We start from the raw sequence: 22,689 nt of genomic DNA, 5'->3' as shown, positions 1-22,689 counted from the left end.
ATTTTTGTTGAGCTTTATGTGGTCTGTGAATTGTATCTTGGGTATTCCGAGCTTTTGGGCTAATATACACTTACTGAGTGCATACCATGTGTGTTCTTTTATGACTGGGTTACCTCATTCAGGATGATTTTTTTTCTAGTTCCATTCATTTGCCTAAGAATTTCAGATTGATCCATTCTTGTCTCCTTATTTATACAAAGCTCAAGTCCAAGTGGACCAAGGACTTCCACATAAAACCAGATACACTAAAACTAATAGAAGAGAAAGTGGGGAAGAGCCTCGAACACATGGGCACAGGGAAAATGTCCTGAACAGAACACCAGTGGCTTATGCTCTAAGGTCAACAATCGACAAATGGGACCTCATAAAGCTACAAAGCTTCTGTAAGGCAAAGGACACTGTCAATAGGACAAAATGGCAACCAACAGATTGGGAAAAGATCTTTACCAATACTACATCTTATAGAGGGCTAATATCCAATAAATACAAAGAACTTAAGAAGTTAGACTCCGGAGAACTAAATAACCCTATTAAAACATGGGGTACAGTGCTAAAGAAAGAATTCTCAACTGAGGAAACTTGAATGGCCGAGAAACACCCAAAGAAATGTTCAACATCCTTAGCAATCAGGGAAATACAAATCAAAACAACCCTGAAATTCCACCAGTCAGAATGGCTAAGATCAAAAACTCAGGTGATAGCAGATGCTAGTGAGGATGTGGAGAAAGAGGACTATTCCTTCATTGTTGGGATAGCAAGCTGGTATAACCACTCTGGAAGTCAATCTGGTGGTTTCTCAGAAAATTGGACACAGCATTACCTGAGGACCCAGCTATACCACTCCTGGGCATATACCCAGAAGATGCTCCAACATATAACAAGGACACATGCTCTACTATGTTCATAGCAGCCTTATTTATAATAGCCAGAAGCTGGAAAGAACCCAGCTGTCCTTCAACAGAGAAATGGATACAGAAAATGTGGTACATTTACACAATGGAGTACTACTCAACTATTAAAAACAATGAGTTCATGAAATTCTTAGGCAAATGGATGGAACTATTTGCATTTTATTTTGAAACACTTTAATGGTAGTTCCTTTTCCATTGCTGAGAATTAAAAAAAATACGTATATAGTATGAAGTGATAATAAATAAGGTGGCCTAGCTATTATCAAATAAAATATTTTTTCAGTCTGTATTATTGTGCTAATTTGAATCCTGATCTTTTTCCTTAGAATGAATTAAGTGCAGCAACACACCTGACTTCGAAACTTTTGAAAGAATATGAAAAACAGGTACAGATACCAAGGTTTTAAAGCATGATTTATACGTAACTATACAGTATATGTGTAGATAAACTTTCATCCAGATTCTTTTATTTTAGTGTTTTAGAGCAAGGATCTCAACATGTAGTTCAGGCTATTCTCAAGTTCATGATCCTCCAGCTTTGGCCTTCTGATTGCTGGCGTTCCAGGTATTCACCACCATGCATGGCCTCTTAGCACTTCTTGAGTTTACAAAATACACTACTGAAATTTCACCAAGTCCTTATTGTTAGTGACTTAAGGTTAGAACAAAGGTCTGCTTTTCCAGATTTCTCTTTTTTTAAAAATATGTGTGTGTGTGTGTGTGTGTGTGTGTGTGTGTGTGTGTGTGTGTATGTTTTGAGACAAGGTTTCTTTTTGTAGACCAACCAGGCTGGGCTCAAATTCAGAAATCCCACCTGCCTCTGACTCCTGAGTGCCGGGGTTAAAGGTGGGCACCATTACTACCTGGCAGATTTCTCCTTTTTACTAACAAAGACATTGAGCTTTGTTCAACTGACACTGTTAGTTGTTGGAGGAACCTGAGCTTTGAAAGCCAACTCCTTGAACTTCTTCTTTTGAGAATATTTCAGTATGTTAATTGATTACTTAATTGATCTTTTAAACAGTGTTTATTAATTATGAAGATTATTTTATTAAAAGGATATTTTTGGAGAATGTTAAAAAATTTAGAAGTTTCTAAAGTTATTTGGAAGCATAAATTGTGTTACTCAGAATAAAATACAGTATTGAATAATTCTCTCATCTGTATTTCTCACTCATTAGCGTTTTCCTCTGGGGGGTGATGATGAAGTTATGAGCTCTACTTTGCAGCAGTTTTCCAAGGTCATAGATGAGGTAAGTTTTGATCTTGCTTGAATAGGTGGCTTTATAACTAAATTATGCAAGTTATTCAGCTTCCTACTGGAAACTATAAATCTCTTTATTACATTTTATTTTATTGTGTGTTAGTGTGTGTATGTTTATGTGAATGTGTTATGCATGTGTGAGAGTGTGTATATGTGTGTGCACATGCTTGTGTGAGTTTATTCTTATATACTTACCTTTGTCATACATGAGATCCAACCTGGGGCCTCGTGTGTGTGCTAGATAAGTCCTCTACCGATGAGCTATAACCTAGCTCTACTTTTTCTAATATCTTAATAACTCATTATAGCAGAATATTATTGTAGGCTATCAGTGTAAGTAATGATGCTGGATTAGGGATGTAGCTTAGTGGTAGAGTGCTTGACTAGCATGTGTGAATAATGGGGTCTGGTCTCTATCACTTCGAGTAATCAAAATACTTATAGGAAATGGAGTAGTTTTTACTTTTTAAATGGATTAAACATTCACAGTGTTGTATAACCATCATAGTTATTTAGGTCAGGAACATTTTTATCACTTAGAAGAGATCTTTTTCCCTTTTATCTATCACTTTCCCTGGAGTTTTTCCAAGTTTTTGGCAACGATTGCATTTTGCTTTCTGTCTCTATAGATTTGCCTTTTTGGATATTTCATATAAATTAACCTATGTAATTTGTGGATTTTGAGGTGTGTCTTCTTTCATTTTGAATATGTTTATTGTGCCATTTTTGTTGTTGAATAAAATTTCACTGTATTCATTTTGCTAATCCACTTGTGGGAGTTCTGTTTTTATCTTTTAATTATGAGCATTCATATACATTTACATCAACATAAAAGTTTAAACACTGGTTTTTAGTTCTTTCCTGGTATATACTCAGGAGTGGGATTGCTTGGTTTGATGGTAATTTTATGTTTAATTTTTTGTGGAATCACCAGATTTTTTGTGTACAGCCTGTGAGCAGTGTAGGAGAGCTCTGTTTTATCTTTATCTTTGCTAGCAAGTATTTTCGTTTTAAAAATGATAACCTTTAATGGGAGTGAAGTGGTCTCTCATTGTCATTTTGACTTACAGTTTTTGGATACCGAATATGATACTGAGCTTTTTTTTCATGTGATTATCAGCCATTTTGTAATCTTTGAGGAAGTGTCTGTTCGGAACCTTTGCCCATTTTTAAGTTGTGCTGTTTGTTTTTTATGATTGTATGAATTCATTACTTAGATGCAGGTTTCTTCTGAGATGTTATTGGCAAATGCTTTCTCATTCTGTTTGCCATCTTCCTTTATAGTATTTTCTGATGCACAATTTTATTTTAATAGAGGCCATTTTACATTTTATTTTGTTGTTTGTGCTTTTGGTGTTATATCTAAGAAACTGTTGTTAAATAAAGGATCATTCTAAATTTTTTTTTTTTTAAAGTTTTTGTCTGGGCATGGTAGCACACACCTTTAATCCCAGCACCTGGGAGTCAGAGGCCTCTGAGGTGAGGCCATCCTGGTCTACATAGTGAGTTCTGGGACTACTAGGACTATGTAGAAAGACTGTGTATCACAAAACAAAACAATAAACAAAAAATTTTAACCATATAATATTTTGTATTATACTATATAGTTTTGACTTTTTATATATAAGATATATGAGGCTATATACATCTAGCCTTTTAAAAGACTAGATTCTGGATTCTATAACATTGGTAAACAGTTGTGTATAGACATTTATCAGTTGTGTTATCTTTTAGTTATTTGGTCTTTTTGGTCTTTCTTTTACTAGCTTAGTTCTTGTCATGCAGTACTTTCAACTCAACTTGCTGATGCCATGATGTTCCCTATTTCCCAGTTTAAAGAAAGAGATCTGAAAGGTATTGAAGCCAACCTTATATTTATTTTCATCAGCTATCAAAGATCAATGCTGGTGCAGTCCATTTTATTTCACATTTAAACCAGTTCTGACCACAACTTACCACTTTTACTTTAAGCAGGTACAAAACACTTATGGAAGTGCTTGATAAATACTAAACTAGTTCCTAACAAATAATAATATCCTTTCCTATAAATGAAGGATGGGTTCACACTATGACAGTGTTTCATAGAGCGTGAGGTGCTGGGGGCTCAGAGGAAGTGGTCAGAATGGCTTCATCAAAGACATGACATGAGCATTGAACAATGCAGAGAAATAAGTTAAGAGAAAGCCATTGTTCTGTTAGGGAGGATAGAATGCCCAAAGGTATAGGCTGTCGAAAATATCACTTGTTTTGAGACTAATACAAAATCCAGTGATGGCGAGATGGCTCGGTGGTTAAGAGCACTGACTGCTCTTCCAGAGTTCAATTCCCAGCAACCACACAGTGGCTCACAACCATCTGTAATGGGATCTGATGCCCTCTTCTGGTGTGTCTGAGGACAGTGATGGTGCACTCACAGACATAAAATACATAAATCTTAAAAAAAAAGAAGGAAGGAAGACAGACAGACAGACATCCAGTGCTGGATATGCTGAAGCAAGATGAGATGAATGAAGTAGATGAGAAGGAACTGAAGCTTGGTAAAGAGGTTGGATGTGAGTGTATGAGCAAAAGAAGCCAGTGGAGTCCGAGGATAGAGAGACGTAGTGCTTTTGTTTTCAGAGGTGGTACTACAGTGAGTTTGGTACCTGGAACACTAAGGAGTTGTGAGAATCCAGTGAGGGAATAAAGAAGGCTGAAAGATGATAGTGGCACAGAGTAGAGGTTCATATCCAGATAGGCTGAGGGAACTGAGTACAGGCTCATCGAACACCTGTACTAGTTAGTGCACATGCTAGCTGTTAGATTCTTTTGTCCCTTAAGGTTAGTAGGTGAGCAAATGACTGTTTTATAGATCTGGTTCTTTTTATAATTTATAAGCTCAAAGTAGATAGGAAAAAAGTCAACATATCAGTGAATGGTAAAGTGCTTAAATTAAAGACAGATGTCTTATAGAGGTGGAGCTAATAACTGACATGGTCTCTAAGAATGGCTAGTTTCAAAGTAGAACAAGAATTCACACTCTAAGGAGACTGAATGGCATACTCTTTTTTTCACACCGTATTTGAAATTATTGCTCATATATAAAATGAATTAATATGTTAGATTCTAGTATTGTCAGTATTCACATATCTTAGCATTTAAAGTGCATTTTAATACTTGTTTTGCCTCATAATTGTTATAAGTAGATTTTCTGGTAGTGTATTGCTAATTATCTTGAATGTAGACTAGCTAAAACAGTAACTTTTTCACCTCAAATACAATAATATGAATTCTTGCTTGCGTTTTAGTTGTGATTTAAGTGGTACTAATTGCCTTATAAATAGGTTAAAATATTTCATAAATAAGCTAAACTGGAATTATCTTTGAACTTTTTCAGAAATATTGACACTAAAAGAGGTATTTCAGATCGCTAGTAATGGTAAGCCCTGGATATGTTATATGTGAGCTTTTCTCATTGATCTGCTTATCAGTATACATCAGAGCTGGGTTCTCTGTAATAATTTTTGAAAATTAGTTCAGTTGAATGGTTAAAATAACATGTAAATCAATGGTAATACTTTGAATATACTTTTTATAAAAATTGTTTTATTATATTAAATGTTACACTAGTTTTATAATTTGCTATCTTCATAATGCCTAAAGAAGTTATAAAATATTTTACTTCTAAATATTCCAATTTTCTTTTTTCCTTTTTCTTTTCTTCCTTTGTCTTGAAACAAGGGCCTTGTGTATGCTAGGCAAGTACTCTACCACTGAGATAAATCCTTAGCCTCAGCTTTTTTTTTTTTCTTCTATTTTTTTTTTTTGTTAAAGTTTTCCAATTTTGAATTAAATTTTGTTTTCCTTTAATCCCAGAACATGGGAGGCAGAGGCAGGTGCATCTCTAAGAGTTCAAAGCCAACCTAGTTTACAGGGCAAGTTCCAGGACAGAGAAACCTGTCTTGAAAAACCAAAAAGAAAAATTTTTCCACTTATTATTTATTCTTCTCTCATACAATACATCCCTACTATACCCTCCCCTCCCCCTACCTCCAGGTTCTTCCACTACCCCTCTCCCCCAGATCCATCACTCCTCCATTTCCCTGTAGAGATGAGCAGGCATTTTTAATAGATTATAGTTTCTTTGGAAGTTAGTATTTTCTATTGATTTGTACATAGTCACAGAATTAAGAGATACTAGGCTATGGGGAAACTTTGGACATAATGATGATGCAGCAGAGAATTCTTACCCAGCTCTAGGATAGATGTAGTCTTGCCAAGTACTGTAGTACTGTTAACAGTCGTTTCTGTTTTTCAGATCATGATGCTGCAATTAATAGGTACAGCCGATTGTCAAAAAAGAAAGAAAATGACAAGGTATGTGCATACACTCTTAAAAACATTTTAAAAGTATTTTTAATATGGATAGGTGTTTTGCCTGCATGTATATCTGTGTACTGTGTATGTTAAGTATCAGGGGAGGAAAGAAGAGGGAGTCCAATGCCCTGGAACTGGAGTTACAGATGACTTACTATGTAGGTGCTAGGAGTTGAACCTGGATCTTCTGGAAGAGCTGTGAATGCTCTTAACTGCTGAGCCATTATTGCTCCAGCCTTTACACAGTCTTTCAGTATCAAAGCTAATGACCATTTCACTAGGTGATTTAGTTTTTCCTATTTAAAAATTGAACCAACAAATCATTGTTGTGGTGTGTATTCTCATATTTTTTCCTAGATGTTCAAATCATTTCTGATAATTGGTCTCTTTAAACAAAATGCTTTTCTTCCAATAGTTGATAGTATAATTAAACGTCACTTGTAAAAGTATAGGTGATTCCTGGTATATAAAACTGTTTTTGTTTTGTATTTTGATAATACTGCTTATGTTCTGTTTTCATCTGACCACGTGTGTTCAGAAAGACCATGTGTGATACAATAAATGCATGCAGTAACAATGAATGAGAAAAGAGGGCATGAGTTTGAAAGAAAGCAAGAGAGGTCTATTGGGAGGTTTAAGGGAGCAAAAGGAGAAGTGCTGCAATTATAATCTCAAGTAGAAAAAAAATCTCAACAAAGAGGAAGGAATTGAGCTTTGTATTTAGTTATATGAAAGTATGAATATGAGTGTTTAATTAGGTGTTCACAGTAGTTTGAGTAAGGAAAAGAGAACCTTAATTGTGTAACACTCTGCTAGAAGCTCATTAAAATTCATGATTAAAACAGATAAACATAAGTCACATACATACTTCAGTTAATGTTACGCATGGAACTCAATGAAATTCTGGTATAAGGCTTTCTTTATTTAAAGGGAACATTTATGTCTTGATATTTCTTCAAAGAATGGAACCCAGAAATACTACATAATATTTGAGGATGAATGCATTTAAAGATTAAAGAAGAGAATATTTACAAGTTCTGGGTGATTCAGGTCTTGAGATACAGCTTATACTAATGCTGGCAAATGAGGTGATCTCTGTGTAGGACTTGGTATTTGCAGCCGTGGTCACCGCTGCTGGTAGAGGCACAGTGACTACTTATGGAAATCGACAACTGAGTCAGATTTGCTGTGTAGCAGCCACTGTGGCAACAAAGGAAGTGATTCTCACACAGTGATCACTCCTCCAGACTGCTTTCCAGTTCTAATATTAGTTCACAAGTTAACCAATAAACATACACAGTTTGAGATTTACATTAGTCATTTTGCTTTAGAGAGGTACTTAAGGGTCTAGGTTTTAAATTTTGGCATATTTTATATTGCTTTTGGCTATTCCTAGTAGTTTAAAAAGCATTCATCTGTTTTTGAATTAGAAAAATTATTGAGTATCTATTTATCAATCGAGCAATACGTTAGGTACCTTAGGGAACCATGTGAGTAGGTACCACTCCTGCTCTCATATTCATTGCAGGCTTAGTGTGAACGCATGTCAGAGTACAAGGAGGAGGATACTGTAGTAACATGAGTTAAATGTACTAATAGAGATTTGCTAAAAAGAGTACAGATAGAGCCTTATTGGTAAGTTGGAAAAGATTGTACTTTAGGAGGTGACACATGCATTGTAGATAAGTACACAACACTTTGGGGATTGAATAGGACTTTCTTTAAAAAAAACAAAACAAAACAAAAAACCCAAACTGAACAACAAAAAACCCCCAAACCAAAACAGTCTCTCAGTAGAGGCATGCTTCTGGAGTTTGGAGACTATGAAGGTTTAGAGTCCTGGCTGTGGAGTAAGATTTGGGGGACATATCTGAGGCCTGTTCCTCCTTTATTTGAAGTCATGTAGTAGTTAGTTACTTAGTTCCATGCCTTTATTCTCTATGCAAAATAAGAACCCACAAAGCAACAGTTGTGACAGTGAAATTAGACAGTGAATGTAGAGCAGCAGCTTAAGCAAGTCTCACTAAATTCTATCACTGTGTGATGGGGGAGGAAGTGATTATCTCTCTGTGGATGGGTTTGGGGAGAGGTGGCAGAAATAGCAAAGTAGTTGGCTGGATGGTGTGGTTCTCACTGTGATCCTAGCACTTGGGAGGCAAAATATCTTTGAGGCCACCCTGGAGTTCAAGGCTAACCTGGGCTACAGAATGAGACACTGTCTTAAAACAGACCAACAATCCCCTTTGTTAAAGTCTAACAAGGAATAGTTTGGAGCCAAATTGCTGTATTTACGACCTTGAAATTTTTGTTAGAGAAACTGAATAGTCATCAAAGGATTTTAGGTGGGTAAATACCGTCATACAGTTATATTTTATAACAAAAGCAGTAATGAAAAAGTGAAAGGGATAGTACTAGAGAGATTCTAGTACTGAAAAATACGAGACTTACTTACGTAATCATAATGATTGTTATTGAAAGGAGACAAGAAAGAATACTTTGGCAAGTTGTTCTTCATCTCTCACTAGGACCTTGGTCGGCAAGCACTGAAACTCACTTTCTAGCCCGGCTTTGAAAGAGAAATCCTATAGTAGGAGGTGTAATCCAAATTGACATTTCTTAGAAGAAACAAACAATAAGGAAGGACCACTGTTGTAAGGAAGAAACCATTTCCAACTTTGTGTATTTCCAGTGCATATAATTTGTGTATTTCCTGGGACAGGGAGTGCCAGGGAGGAGATAAAAATTTACACTATCAAGTCACTGGTGCACTGGATAGTGTCAAAACTTGATAGGTATTCCAAGGAAAGAATGCTCAGAGAAAATTTGTTTGAGTGAAATAAGTCAGGGGAACATATGTATTTTAAGTGTGAGTCAAGAAAAATAAACAGGTAGAAAAAGAGTGGTAAGGAGAAAACCAGGAGGGGAGAATTTGTGGTTGAGCTGATTCAGATCAGGCATTGCTGGCTAAGTAATAATCCATATGGTAGACTGTCTATCCTGTTTACTGCAGATGTTTACATTCACAGTTGCATGCAGATATGTGTTTTGTAAGTGATATGGTTGGTATACAGAAAAATGAGTTTACCTGGTACGTTAATGGGCTTCCAATAGAGTAGAAAACAGGAAGGCACTGTTCAGCAATTACTGATACTTCGTTTTCCTTGAAAGACTTTTCTCCACAGCTTCTACTGAAGATAATTCAAAATTAAATAATATTTTACTCTTTTCATTCAAAGGTAAAGTATGAAGTAACAGAGGATGTGTATACTTCTAGGAAAAAACAACACCAGACCATGATGCATTATTTTTGTGCACTAAATACTCTTCAGTACAAGAAGAAAATAGCTTTGTTAGAACCTCTACTTGGATACATGCAGGCTCAGGTAAATAGGTTTTGGTTTTATACCTGTCCTAAAAGCCTTGTATTAAGCTTGATTTTTGTATTAACTACAAGGATATAAAAACTGTTGTCAATAGTTTAGTATTGTGGTTTTAAAAAGCAATTTTAAAGACTGTCAGGGGTGTCTTATTTTAAGATTGGGCAAATGTTTTTTCTTGCAAATGAAGATCTAAAATGTTTTAAAACATAAATTTCCACAAATGGAAATGCATTGCATTGTATTAATAAGACTTTGCTCACCGAAGTTGGAGACAGGGCAGAAAGCTAGGTGAATTGAATCGCTGGAGCTTCTTTTCATTATAAGCCTGAGAAAGAATGGACAAGTTTGAACCAGACATGGTGGTGGACAGCTTTGATTCCAGCACTGGGGAGGCTGAGGCAGGTGGATCTCTTGAGTTCAAGGCCAGCCTGGTCTACAAAGATAGTAGGACAGCCAGGACCACACAGAACCCTTTTTTTTGAAAAACAAACAAACAAACAAACAAACAAACAAACGGAAAAAAGAATGAGCAGGTTTGCATTTGTCCCATGATCCTCGCATACTTCCTGATTCAGAAATACTAGATGAGGGGTCTGGAGAGACGTGTCAGTGGTTAAGACCACTGACTGCATTTCTAGAGGACCCATGTTCAATTTCTAACATCTACATGGTGGGAGATCTGAGGACTTGTGTCATATACACATCTTTATACATGATGAACAGACATATACACATGTAAAACACCCATGGGCATAAAATGAAGTATTCAAATGCCCCAAAAGGCACACATTAAGAAAGAGGATTGATAGGTCATAGTGCTGCTTATAGATTTAAGAAGAGTAGCCTATGGATATGTGGTTTTCTGTGGTGTTCTAATAGGCATTCATGGTGTGGGGGCTTATGTAACTGTTTACCAGAGTTGAATAGAATAATATGGTCACATATGGAACTTGTAAAATGGTGTATTTTTAATTTTTAATATGTCATTCATATTGCAAGTAAATTCCTATGGGAAAAAAAGGGGGGGGGGGAGACATGGAGGCCGATGTTCGTGTGTCTCCGCCAGTCAAAGATAGTTGATATATCTAGGTTGGTTATTGAGTTACACTTCTGATTGTATGGGCATCTTGTTATTGAGCATTACCAAACGTATAAAGCCTTTGATTAACATTAAAAAAAATTACTAATTTAAAAAAAAAAAAAAAGAAAGTCAGAAGAGAGAAGCAAATTCTCTGGAGTCGGAGTTACTGGCTGCTGTGAGGTGCCTGACATAAATGCCAGGAACCAAACTCAGGTCCTCTGAAAAGGCAGCAAATGCTTTAAATCACAGAGCTACCAAGAATCCTGGGACCTCTTCTTAAAGAGCAAGGTGAAGGGCAATAGGAAAAGACCCCTGACATTTGCTTCTACCCTACACGAACGCACGTGTGTACACACACACACACACACACACACACACACACAATCACAATAGGCTACTCATAAGGCTGAGGCAGGAAGACATTATGTTCAAGGCCTGTCTGGGTACATAGTAAGACACTGTCTCAAAATTAATTAAAAAAAAAAAATGGAGATGGAATAGTTGTGGTAGAGTGATTGCCTAACATGTATGAAGCCCTATGAAGCCCTAGGTTCAAACCTTAGTGCTAAGAAATAGATGATAAAGTAAAACAAAAAAGTGGTGTTAAAAAAAAAAAAAAAGAGGATAGACAATTGAGTTTTGGGAAATAGATTAGTGTGTTAAAAACCAGGAAATTTGAATATCCTTTCATGTAATAAGAGTACTTACTTTTTTTTTTTTTTTTTTCGGTTTTTCGAGACAGGGTTTCTCTGTGTAGCCCTGGCTGTCCTGGAACTCACTCTGTAGACCAGGCTGGCCTAGAACTCAGAAATCCACCTGCCTCTGCCTCCCAAGTGCTGGGATTAAAGGCGTGCGCCACCACTGCCCGGCTGAGTACTTACTTATTAACTAGTCATTGTAGCTTGAGGTCACCATGATTATAAGTGAGACTTTATGTCAAATATCAACAGCAGATGGCCTAAAATATGTGAAAGGATGTATAGTGGAATTGAATTCTTGTTTCCTTAGTGGCTCTGTGTCTGGTAGATATTGTAAACCTTAACCTGTTACTGGAAAAAAAATCAAACAATCCACTATCATTTCTATGTAATTCTACCCTAGAAATTGTTAATGTGATAATTTCTGAATATTTTTTGTACGTATGTTTGTGTTGTATAACCTTTTGTTCCTCTTCTACCTCAGATAAGTTTCTTTAAGATGGGTTCTGAAAATCTCAATGGACAACTGGAAGAATTCTTAGCTAACATTGGAACAAGTGTACAAAAGTAAGTGTTCTGTTTTCACTGAAATGAAAATGAAATTATGTCAGTAAGTTAACAGCTAAATGCTATAAATTAAATATTTAGAACTTAATATCCTAAGGTTAGTTTTCCTGCCGTGGAGTGTATTTCTCAGCTTTATTGCTAAATTAGGAAATTTCTACTGTCTTTTCCCTAGAATGTAGGCTCTGGCTTTCATAACACTATGAAATTTGATGACACTTTTAATGATAGAAAGCTAGCTTTTGTGTCTGAATGTTATAAATACATAACAGTAATTATCCATAAGTAAATTTTTCTTAAAATTTCATTCATAAACATTGCTTAGAAAATTACTAAGCAAATCCTTTTTTCTGCGCTCCAGTGTTTAGAGAGAGAAAGCAGTTCCAATCACCTTTGATGTGTGAGTAGCAGTGCTGGTAATCTGAGGCAAGGAGAAAGGTGAAATTTAGGATTTTTCATTTTATTTTTTGCAGTGCTTGAACACAGGTCAGTGCTATACCATAGAGAAGTTTGAAAATTAATCTGTAGTTGGGTATCTGGTTATTAGTGTTCACATTTGATATTGTTTCCAAAATATCTTAAGTTTTAAAAATTGTTTAAAACGATTTTGTTACTTTAACCATCCTATAGTTGCTTCTTTAAGAAAAATGAATATATGGGCACATACAATTGATAAGACATTAATTGTTAGTTGTGGCTAGTTGTAACTAATCTGTTCTCTCTATTAGTGTTCGAAGAGAAATGGATGGTGATGTAGAGACCATGCAGCAGACAATAGAAGACTTGGAGGTAGCCAGCGACCCTTTATATCTGCCTGACCCAGATCCCACCAAGTTTCCCGTTAATCGAAATTTAACCCGAAAGGCTGGATACCTAAATGCTAGGAAGTAAGTGAACTAGTGTTATTTTCATATTACACCTGTAATAGCAAATCAATATAATTTATAATTAATACTGTTTGCCAGATTGTTTTGGTTTTACTAAAAGTTGACTGACACTTTTTAAAACATCCATTTTATTTATGTATTTGTGTGTGTGTACATTTTTATTTTGTGTGTATGCATGCTATAGTACAGTTTAGGATTGGAGGTGAGTGGACAGCTTGCTGGAGTTGGCTCTCTCTTTCCACCATGTGGGTGTTTGGGATAGAATTCAAATCACCAGGCTTGGCAGGAAGTGCCTTTAAGCACTATGACATCTTGGCAACTCAAGGTTGAAACATTTTAGTGGTATATTTATATAAGCTTGTTGATACATGAAGGTACATGAAAACTTTACAAATCCTACCTTCATGTTTATTGAGTTATTTGAATTTATAAAAGGGATAAAACTGATTTGAGTCTAGACCTACCATAACATGTTACTGAATATTAATACTTAAATATATGCTTATATCAAGTAAACATTGAGTTTTCATTTGAAAATGTGCCTTGCTTCCCCTTACCCTCTTTTTATTCTCATCAATTTTCAGTGCTGGGTTGGAACTCAGACCCTTGAGCATCCTAGGCATACACTGTCCCTTTGAGTTAAATCCCCAGCCTTCACTTGATATGATGGTGAAGTAGATTAACCCTAGAAATAAAATTGAATTTCTTCCTTGAATACTGAGTGTAACTTGGATTTTTGATGTATCATTGTAACAGTTGAAACTTAATTTCTAGCCTTGTTTTTGAAACTACAAACATTCATACCAGTGAGTCAACAAGCAGAATCATTTTAGAGTCTGAAAAAGATACATCTTCATGATATCTTGGTGCCTTTCTGCAAGTTGTTTTGTTTTCACATGCTGTTTTTTATGTCTGCTAATGACGAAGAATTGTTTAGGTGTTGTTATTGAAATTATCAATGTACTTTCTTCAGTAAAACAGGCTTGGTGTCATCTACCTGGGATAGGCAGTTTTACTTCACGCAGGGTGGAAACTTAATGAGTCAAGCCCGTGGAGATGTGGCAGGAGGCCTAGCCATGGACATAGACAACTGCTCAGTGATGGCTGTGGACTGTGAAGATAGACGATACTGTTTTCAGATCACTTCTTTTGATGGAAAAAAGTTAGTATTTCTGCTGCTAATAAGAGATACATTTTAAAATAAAATGCTGAATAATTCCTTTCTGTTTCATATAAACATTTAGAATTACTTTGATTAAGGTAATTTGCTTTCTAATTTAATAGATATGAGTTCAGTTTTTTCTTACTGAAATGACTTTTTAAAAATTATATTTTTTATTTGCATTGTTGTTTTGCCTTCATGGGTGTCTGTGTGAGAGTGTCGGGTCCTCTGGAACTAGAGTTATAGACAGTTGTGAGCTGCCGTGTGGATTCTGGGAATTAAACCTATGTCCTCTGGAAGAGCAGCCAGTGCTCTTAACCACTGAACCATCTTTCCAGCCTCCTTTAATGATTTTTTTTTTTTTTTTTTAAAGATTTTGAAGTTAGCCGGGCGGTGGTGGCGCATGCCTTTAATCCCAGCACTTAGGAGGCAGAAGGCAGAGGCAGGTGGATTTCTGAGTTCGAGGCCAGCCTGGTCTACAAAGTGAGTTCCAGGACAGCCAGGACTATACAGAGAAACCCTGTCTCAAAAAACCAAAAAAAGAAAAAAGATTTTGAAGTTAACAAAACAACAAATGGTGCAAACCTGAGACTTCATGTTTGAGACTCATCACTGAAAAATCCTGCATAGTGCTGGGAAGGCAATGGGAGTCAGAATGCTAGCCATGCGCTCTTATTTACTCTGTGCTCTTGGACAAGTTACTGACAACCCTCTGACCTCCATTTTTCTATATATCACATGTAGGAGAGCAGTTGTATTGTCAATTTTTGTGAGGAATAGAAATCTAACATACATAATGTGCCCATAGGTGATGTGTAGATTCTAGCAATAGTCTTACTTGGAAATGTTAATTAGTTACATCTGGTTAGGTTATTTTATCTTTTTTTTTTTTTTTTTAACAGATTTTTAAATTTTATTTATGAGCACACTGTAGCTATCTTCAGACACACCAGCAGAGGGCATCAGATCTCATTACAGATGGTTGTGAGCCACCATGTGGTTGCTGGGAATTGAACTCAGGACCTCTGGAAGAGTAATCAGTGCTCTTAACTGCTGAGCCATCTCTCCAGCTCTACCTATTATTTTTTATCATGCCCTTTACCTTTGTGTTAAATTATTTATAGCATGTTGTTTCCTTCTAGTTTTTACTCCTGAGTATATTTTCCTTCCTTTCCCCTCCCCATTCCCATCCCCTCACTTCTTCCCCTTGAACACATGGCCTTAAGCAATCTAGTCAAGTCTCTGCCATTGAGCTAGAGCCACAAACTTTTTGTGACATAGTCTCAGAAGTTGTCTAGTCTGGCCTTCAACTTGTTCTTTTACCTTAGCCTCCAAAGTCATTTAGCACTGTGTGTTACCATTCCTGGTCTAAGTACATTTTTTTTAACTACTGAAGGATATTTTATATACATAAATTAGATCTGCATCCATTTTTTACAAAACATCTTACAGGACTGGAGAAATAGCTCTGCAGTTAAGAGCAAGTGTTGCTCTTACAGAGGATCCAGGCTTGGTTCCTACCACCTACCTCCAGTGGATCAAAACTCCCTATAGCTCCAGTTCCAGGCAATCTGACACCCTTTTCTGGCCTCCAAGGGCACCTGTACTCTGTGTGGTGCACAGAAACTCACATACATAAAATAAATATTTTTTTTAAAAAGCCATTCTAATCTTTCAAAAACCATACAACATAGTTTAAACATTTTCCTTTTTTTTTTGTTTTTTGTTTTTTTGTTTTTTTGTTTTTTCGAGACAGGATTTCTCTGTGTAGTCCTGGCTGTCCTGGAACTCACTCTGTAGACCAGGCTAGCCTCGAACTCAGAAATCTGCCTGCCTCTGCCTCCCAAATGCTGGGATCAAAGGCGTGCGCCACCACCGCCCGGCTTTAAACATTTTCCTAATGATAGATATTTAAGTTATCTGAGATTGATTTTGACCTTTGAACTTTCTTATTTATTATTTAGAAGAGGAAGCCCTGGGTTCTCTGAAAGTCATTTTTTCTTCCATCATATATATGTACATTAAGATATCTTTCTTCATAAAAGATAGTTTTGCTCACTTAGCCACGTGATTGTTTTCCTAGTCCTTCAACAGACATACGATGAATGTCAATGCTGTGTATTAGCGTTACTGTTCTCTGTTAGCACAATTAGCAAATTGCTGACATGTTACTACTAGTATTTACATTTTTGTATTTTTAGTTTTTGCTAATGCTTGGCATGGTTTCCCATTTTTCCTGATAAGATAGAAAGTTAGTAAAATTTAAAATTTCTCTTAAAATACCACATTTCTGTAATGGTTCATATGTTAGAATTTTTATTTAAACTCATTAAAGGGGAAACTGTCAGTAATAAAGTTATTATTTTCTGGTTAGATCACCAGTGGAAATGATAGTAAGTTGAAGTGCATTTTTTCCTTTACATTTTGTCCTTTGAGAGCTGGCATTGCCATCTGCTTTGCATGCTGGGTTGTAGACAGGCACTTGTAGCATAAGTCTTAAGTCCTGCTGCTGCTGCTGGTCTTCTTTCCCTAAAGTACTTACATCACTTGTGTTTTTTATTTAATTTTAAAGTTGAGGCTAAAACTTTTCTTTTCTTTTCTTTTTTTTTTTCCTAGATCTTCAATTTTGCAAGCAGAGAGTAAAAAAGACCATGAAGAGGTAAAAATTTTTTATAAAGTTAAATTTTTTTTTTTTTTTGAGATAGGGTTTCTGTGTAACTTTGGCTGTTGTAGAACTCCTTCTGTAGACCATGCTGCAAATCTACCTACTTCTGCCTCTGAGTGCTAGTAATAAAGTTAATTTCTTCAGCAACATTTAAAAATAGTTTGATTGATTGATTGATTGATTGATTTTTCTGAGAACAAAAATATTAATGTATTTATAATAGAAAGTTTGGGAAAACCCTAGTTAATTAAAAATAACTTTTATAGTCCCCTGTTCTCAAGCAGCATTCTTAGTTTTCTAACAGAATTTTATAGCTGAAGAAATCTTAGATACCATTTCTGTACTGTCTTAACGTGTTATATTTGGCGGTGACCTTCTGAGTGTCACCTTCTGGCAGGCATAGTATTGTGAGTTGGCAGTTTGTTTATTCTTCGTTCTCACTAACCTTTGGGAGCCACTTACTGCAGTAGAACATAGTGGCAGCAGATGTGATCCAAGAGGAAGCAGCGCAGTCTTAGAGCAGTGGAAAATGAAAGACAGAAAAACAAAGATTTGGGAGTCTCTGTTCTTCCTCACAAGCCTTTCAGTTTTGGCTCCAGTGTTACTCCTTGTATACTACATATGGAGGGTAAGGTGCTGTCAAGACTGATACTTTCAAAAACGTTTTTCAGAAATAATCTTTATTTTATTTAGTATTACAGTTTTATTGGTAAAAGACAAAACTTACATGTATTTATTTCTCATGGGAAAGAATAGTTTTGGTTTGAGGACGCAGATGTTTCTGCTCTCTGCATGGTTTACCAACAAGTATTAGTTTTGTGAGGCCTGTCAGGCACTGGAATCCTCAAGAATGAAGTAGAAGATATGGAATAGTGTTTTCTATTTTGAAAAAGGAAGATATATAAGGTACATTCCCCAGAAAGCATTTGTATTTTAATTTTTTACATAGGTATTATGGTAACTGAGTTCAGACTACCATGTCTGGTGGGAATTAAGGGAGGAAGTAATATAAAAAGATAAATGTATATTATTAAGTTATGATTTGACATGATTACTATTTATTTCACAATGATTACTATTTATTACACAAATAACATTTATTTAAAAATAATTCAATCTGAAGATCTCTTACATGCATATGTTTATAGCAGGTCTATTGTTTTTGTTTTGTTTGTGGTGCTGGGGATTGAATTCAGGGGCTCACATATTTTGTTAAATAAAGTATGTGCTCTACCACTGATTTACAGCCCTATTCCCAAGATGTTTTCTTACGAAAATTATATGCTGCTTCTAATGAAAATTCTGTTTCAGTTTAATATTTAATAGCCTTCTTTAGTAGAGAGGCTCTATTGAAAAAAATTTAGTAATAATACTTAATTTTTTCCTTTTCAGTGGATCTGTACAATAAACAACATATCTAAACAAATATACTTGAGTGAAAATCCAGAGGTAATATTTTTATTTTGTTATCCAGAACTATCAGAATGAAATAATTTTGTGGTTTATATGGCTTGTATTAATTGACTCATTTCTCAAGTTCTGTAACCTCAAGTATAGAATCCATGATTCTGTTTGGGTAGCTACAATGTACCATGATGTATTCTTTGTCACAGAATTGTTATTTCAAAATATACTGAAATCAGTTACTCAGCTGGTATTGACATTTCCCTTTATGTTGAGTGTCGTAGAGTAGGTAAAAATTTAGGAGAAACTCCATGGCCTCCTCTAGGACTTACTGTGGTAAGTCAAAGTGGAAGCTACTTGACATTTTATGTATAACATGTTGTGATTACCTACATGGTTAAAAAATGTACATGGTGATTACTTACAGGCTTACACTTTGAGAATGTTAAGATTAGTGAGCACTTCGTTTTAGAGAAAATTCTGTAGAGATGATGGAATTCCGTGCTAAGATTTGTTTAAGGAAAAAAGGAGACACTGCAGACAGTACAATAAAAAAGCTCACATACATGTGGATGGAACTAGCAGTGTAAATGAAAGTTTTTGGTGCAGAATAGCAAATTGAAGTGTGCACTCAGAGCACATGGAAATCTTGTTCAAATACATGTTGTGATTTTGGTATAGCTTTAATGATGCAGCCTGAACTCTCAGTTTGCAGATTATTCTTTTGAGTAGCAAGGGTTTCAAACCTGTTGAACCTCAGCTTGCAAACTTAGCCATAGTTACAGTTTGAACATGCAGGTAGAATCCAAGGGTACCAGTAGCTGAAAGAATGGAGTGAGAGAATGGAGGGAGTCTGTTTTGTATCTAAGTTGGGAAAGGACTTGGTTCTAGACTAGAGCTGTTTAGACTTCTGTTAAGACATGGATTGGCTATGCTGTAAACCCAGGTACTTCTCAGAGCCAGGTAGGGATTGATAATTTCAGTCTTAGTCTTAGTCCTAAGCTCCTCCCACACCCCCAAGACAGGGTTTCTTGGATCTGCCTGTATTTACTCCCCCCCAACCCAAATTAATGGCATGTGCCACCATCCTAGCTCAAGTTACTATTGTTGTAATGGGGGATTTGATAGGAGGGTCTAGACTAGCTAGTAACTGACTGAGTAAAAGGTTAAGAAGAAAATGAAAAAGATGATTTCCAGGTTTTCAAAGACTTTCATTTAGAAAAAAAGGAATTCTGTTTTTGTTAAAATGTGATGCCATCAAGTATATTCATAGTAATGTTATAAATTAATAATTATATTCTAGAAGAGTTTTTATATTTAAATGAATGGCCTACTTCTAAATATTTTTGTTCTATAAAATATTTTGAATGGCTAGGCAGTATGCTAGGTGATAGTACAAACCTTAATCCAATTTTTAACTGGTAGTTAAAAATTAATAGAAAAAGAATATGTTCCTGTTATGAATGTTAGTAGAAAGAAATTTGAATTATAGGAATTAGAATTATCTTGAATTATAGGAAGTTCACAATGTTTGAAGTTAATGCACCTTACTAGTAAGGCCAGAGAATGGAAATACCTCAGTAGTTTTAGTTCATATTTTAAGCACAGCTCAAGAGCTTACTAACAGTTTTGAGAGTTTCATCAAACATTTAATTTCTTACATTATTAACTCATTTTTAAAAAATAAATCAAAATAGGAAACTGCTGCACGAGTGAATCAGTCTGCTCTAGAAGCTGTCACTCCTTCCCCATCTTTCCAGCAGAGACACGAGAGCCTGCGTCCAGGAGGGTGAGTTAGTGTGTGGGTTATTTAGTGTTAGCGAACGCTCTGATTTTAACACTACTACTTAAATAAGTAGTAAATTATCTCTGAATAACAGAAGTATTATAATAAATTTACTAATAAGGGCACAGGCCAGAGGTTGATATGGTGGAGAATTTTATTTTTAAGATAGAATCACAACCTGGAGCTCATCGATTTGGTAGGCTGAGTGGCCAGTGAGTTCCTTGAATCTTGCTGTCTCTGTACCCCAGTACTGTGGTTGCAGATGCATGCTGCCATGGGCAGCCTTTTTTTCCCCCCTTTTTCTTTATTACTATTATTAAATAATTATTTTATTTATATACGAGTATTGAAGATTAAAACTCAGGCTCTCACTGGGCGCTGGTGGTATATGCTTTTAATCCCAGCAGTTGGGAGGCAGAAGCAAGTGGATCTCTGTGAGTTTGAGGTCAGCCTGGTCTACAGAGAGTTGTAAGACATCAAGGGCTACACAGTAAAGCCCTGTTGAAAAACAAAAACAAAAACAAACAAACAAAAAAATGAAAACAGGTTTTCTGCTTAGACAACAAGCACTTTACCATCTCTCTAGTCCCAGTTTATATTTTTTAATTGGAAAGAAAGGAATCCTTTACTAAATAAATAGCCAACTGATTTGGGGTTTTTTTTACTCTTTAAGTCAGGGTCTTGTTTTATAGACCAGGCCAACCCAGTGTGATCCACTGCCTCCACTTCCTGAGTGCTAGGATTATAGAAAAGTAATGTTTTTTTATTGGAGTTTGATTTATACTCTCATTGATTTAAAATATTGTTTTCTTGTAGTCTGCTAAACATTGAACTTCTGAAAGAAAAAACTAAATTCAGTGCCTTGTTTTCCTTTGTGGTTAGACAATCTCGGCCACCAACAGCTCGAACCAGCAGTTCAGGGTCCTTGGGATCAGAGTCTACAAATTTGGCTGCCCTCTCTCTAGATTCTCTTGTTGCTCCAGATACACCAATACAGTTTGATATAATTTCTCCTGTGTGTGAAGATCAGCCTGGCCAGGCAAAAGCCTTTGGTCAAGGAGGCAGGTGAGTAATGATGTCAGAAAACCAATGTGCTGTGGTCTGTAAGAGTTATGATACCATTGGTGATACATTTCTGTATCAGCTATGCTGTCTTTTGTGTAATTGCCTAACAACATTTTCATAGTAGAACCATACAGGTTTTTCTGTTGGTCTTCTGTATCTGTTAAAGGTGTTGGGATAATCAAATGTCAAAAACTCTAATTCTGAATTGCTTATCAAGCCTATTACTTGGGTATTTGCCCTGTCAATTGTAGAAGTGGTAGTTCCAGGTTGAGACACTATTTTAGAAATTCTATCTTAAAATAACGGGCTGGGGATGTAGCTCAGCTGGTAGAGTGCTTGCCTAGCGTGCATATGAAGCCTTGGATTCAGCCTCTAGCATCACAGAAAACCTGGGCATGTTTAGTTCATGCCTGCAACTATAGTTGCTTGGAAGTTGAGAGTAGGAGAGTCAAAAGCCCAAGATTTTCTTGGCTATATAGCAAATTCAAGTCTGGTTTGGACTATATGAGATCCTTTCTTGCTGATGATACTGATGATGATGTCATGTGAGAGTACTTAACTTTTTTTTTTTTAAGGGGGACTGGGTAGAGAAATGGCTCAGAAGTTGCGAGTACTTACTGTTCCTGTAGAGTATCAGGTTCAGTTCATAGTACCCATGTGTGGTAGGTCACAACTGCTTCAAACTCTGGTTCCAGGGGATCTAAAACTGTTGTCTGGCCTCCACAAGTTCCTGAATGTATGTGGTGCATGATAACTTATATAGACAAATACACATAAATGTAAAGAAATGAAACTATGGCAAATCATTAAGGAGGTTGGGCACTTAATACATTAAGTTTGGATATAACATAGAATTTTGAAAATTACGTATGTGTAACATTTGATATAATATGCCACGCTGATATGAAAGAAATCAGTATTGGGCTGGAGAAATAGCTCGGCAGTTAAGGGCACTTGCTGTTCTTGCAGAGGATCCAGGTTCACTTCCCAGCACCCACATGGTAGCTCAAAACCATCTATAATCCCAACTCTAGGGGATCTGAGGCCCTTTTTCTATGCAGGCACTAGACATATAGTGAATATTCATACAAGTGGGTACTCATCTATACACATACAGTAAGATTAAATCTTTGTTTTAAAGAAAGACCAATGTCTTATCCTCTTTGTGTGTGTGTGTGTGTATGTGTGTGTATGTTTATGTGTCTAGAGATGCACACATACATTTATGTGCATGTTTGTGGAGGTCAGAGGACAATTGTGGTGTTATTAGCTAGCCATCTTTTTGATAAAGAATCTCCCACTGCTCTGGAGCTTATCAAGTAGGCTGGATATCCAGTGAGCTCCAGAGATCTATCCATTTCTGCCTCCCCAGGGCTGGGATTGCAAGTGTGTGCAACCTTGCTTGGCTGTGTGTGTGTGTGTGTGTGTGTGTGTGTGTGTGTGTGTGTGTGTGTGTGTGTGTTGGG

General features: G+C 36.1%; 1 protein-coding gene across 3 annotated transcripts in view; it reads left to right on the top strand.

The window, feature by feature from the left end:
* Appl1 (adaptor protein, phosphotyrosine interacting with PH domain and leucine zipper 1) overlaps positions 1-22,689 on the top strand; it is a 54,370-nt gene that overhangs the window by 7,736 nt on the left and 23,945 nt on the right. For all 3 annotated transcript variants that reach the window (XM_034497473.2, XM_076931291.1, XM_034497474.2), the window contains exons 3-15: positions 1,238-1,297; positions 2,093-2,164; positions 3,942-4,029; positions 5,552-5,593; positions 6,473-6,531; positions 9,768-9,914; positions 12,175-12,257; positions 12,983-13,141; positions 14,115-14,303; positions 16,920-16,962; positions 18,361-18,417; positions 20,070-20,161; positions 21,041-21,223. In XM_034497473.2, coding sequence (XP_034353364.1) covers positions 1,238-1,297; positions 2,093-2,164; positions 3,942-4,029; positions 5,552-5,593; positions 6,473-6,531; positions 9,768-9,914; positions 12,175-12,257; positions 12,983-13,141; positions 14,115-14,303; positions 16,920-16,962; positions 18,361-18,417; positions 20,070-20,161; positions 21,041-21,223 — 1,274 coding nt within the window. The remainder of the gene's footprint in view (positions 1-1,237; positions 1,298-2,092; positions 2,165-3,941; positions 4,030-5,551; positions 5,594-6,472; positions 6,532-9,767; positions 9,915-12,174; positions 12,258-12,982; positions 13,142-14,114; positions 14,304-16,919; positions 16,963-18,360; positions 18,418-20,069; positions 20,162-21,040; positions 21,224-22,689) is intronic.

This window comes from Arvicanthis niloticus, chromosome 3, assembly GCF_011762505.2.
Source record: "Arvicanthis niloticus isolate mArvNil1 chromosome 3, mArvNil1.pat.X, whole genome shotgun sequence".
Taxonomy (NCBI): Eukaryota; Metazoa; Chordata; class Mammalia; order Rodentia; family Muridae; genus Arvicanthis; species Arvicanthis niloticus.
Note: the sequence above shows the minus strand (reverse complement) of the source record. Positions and strands in the feature narration are given on the sequence as shown.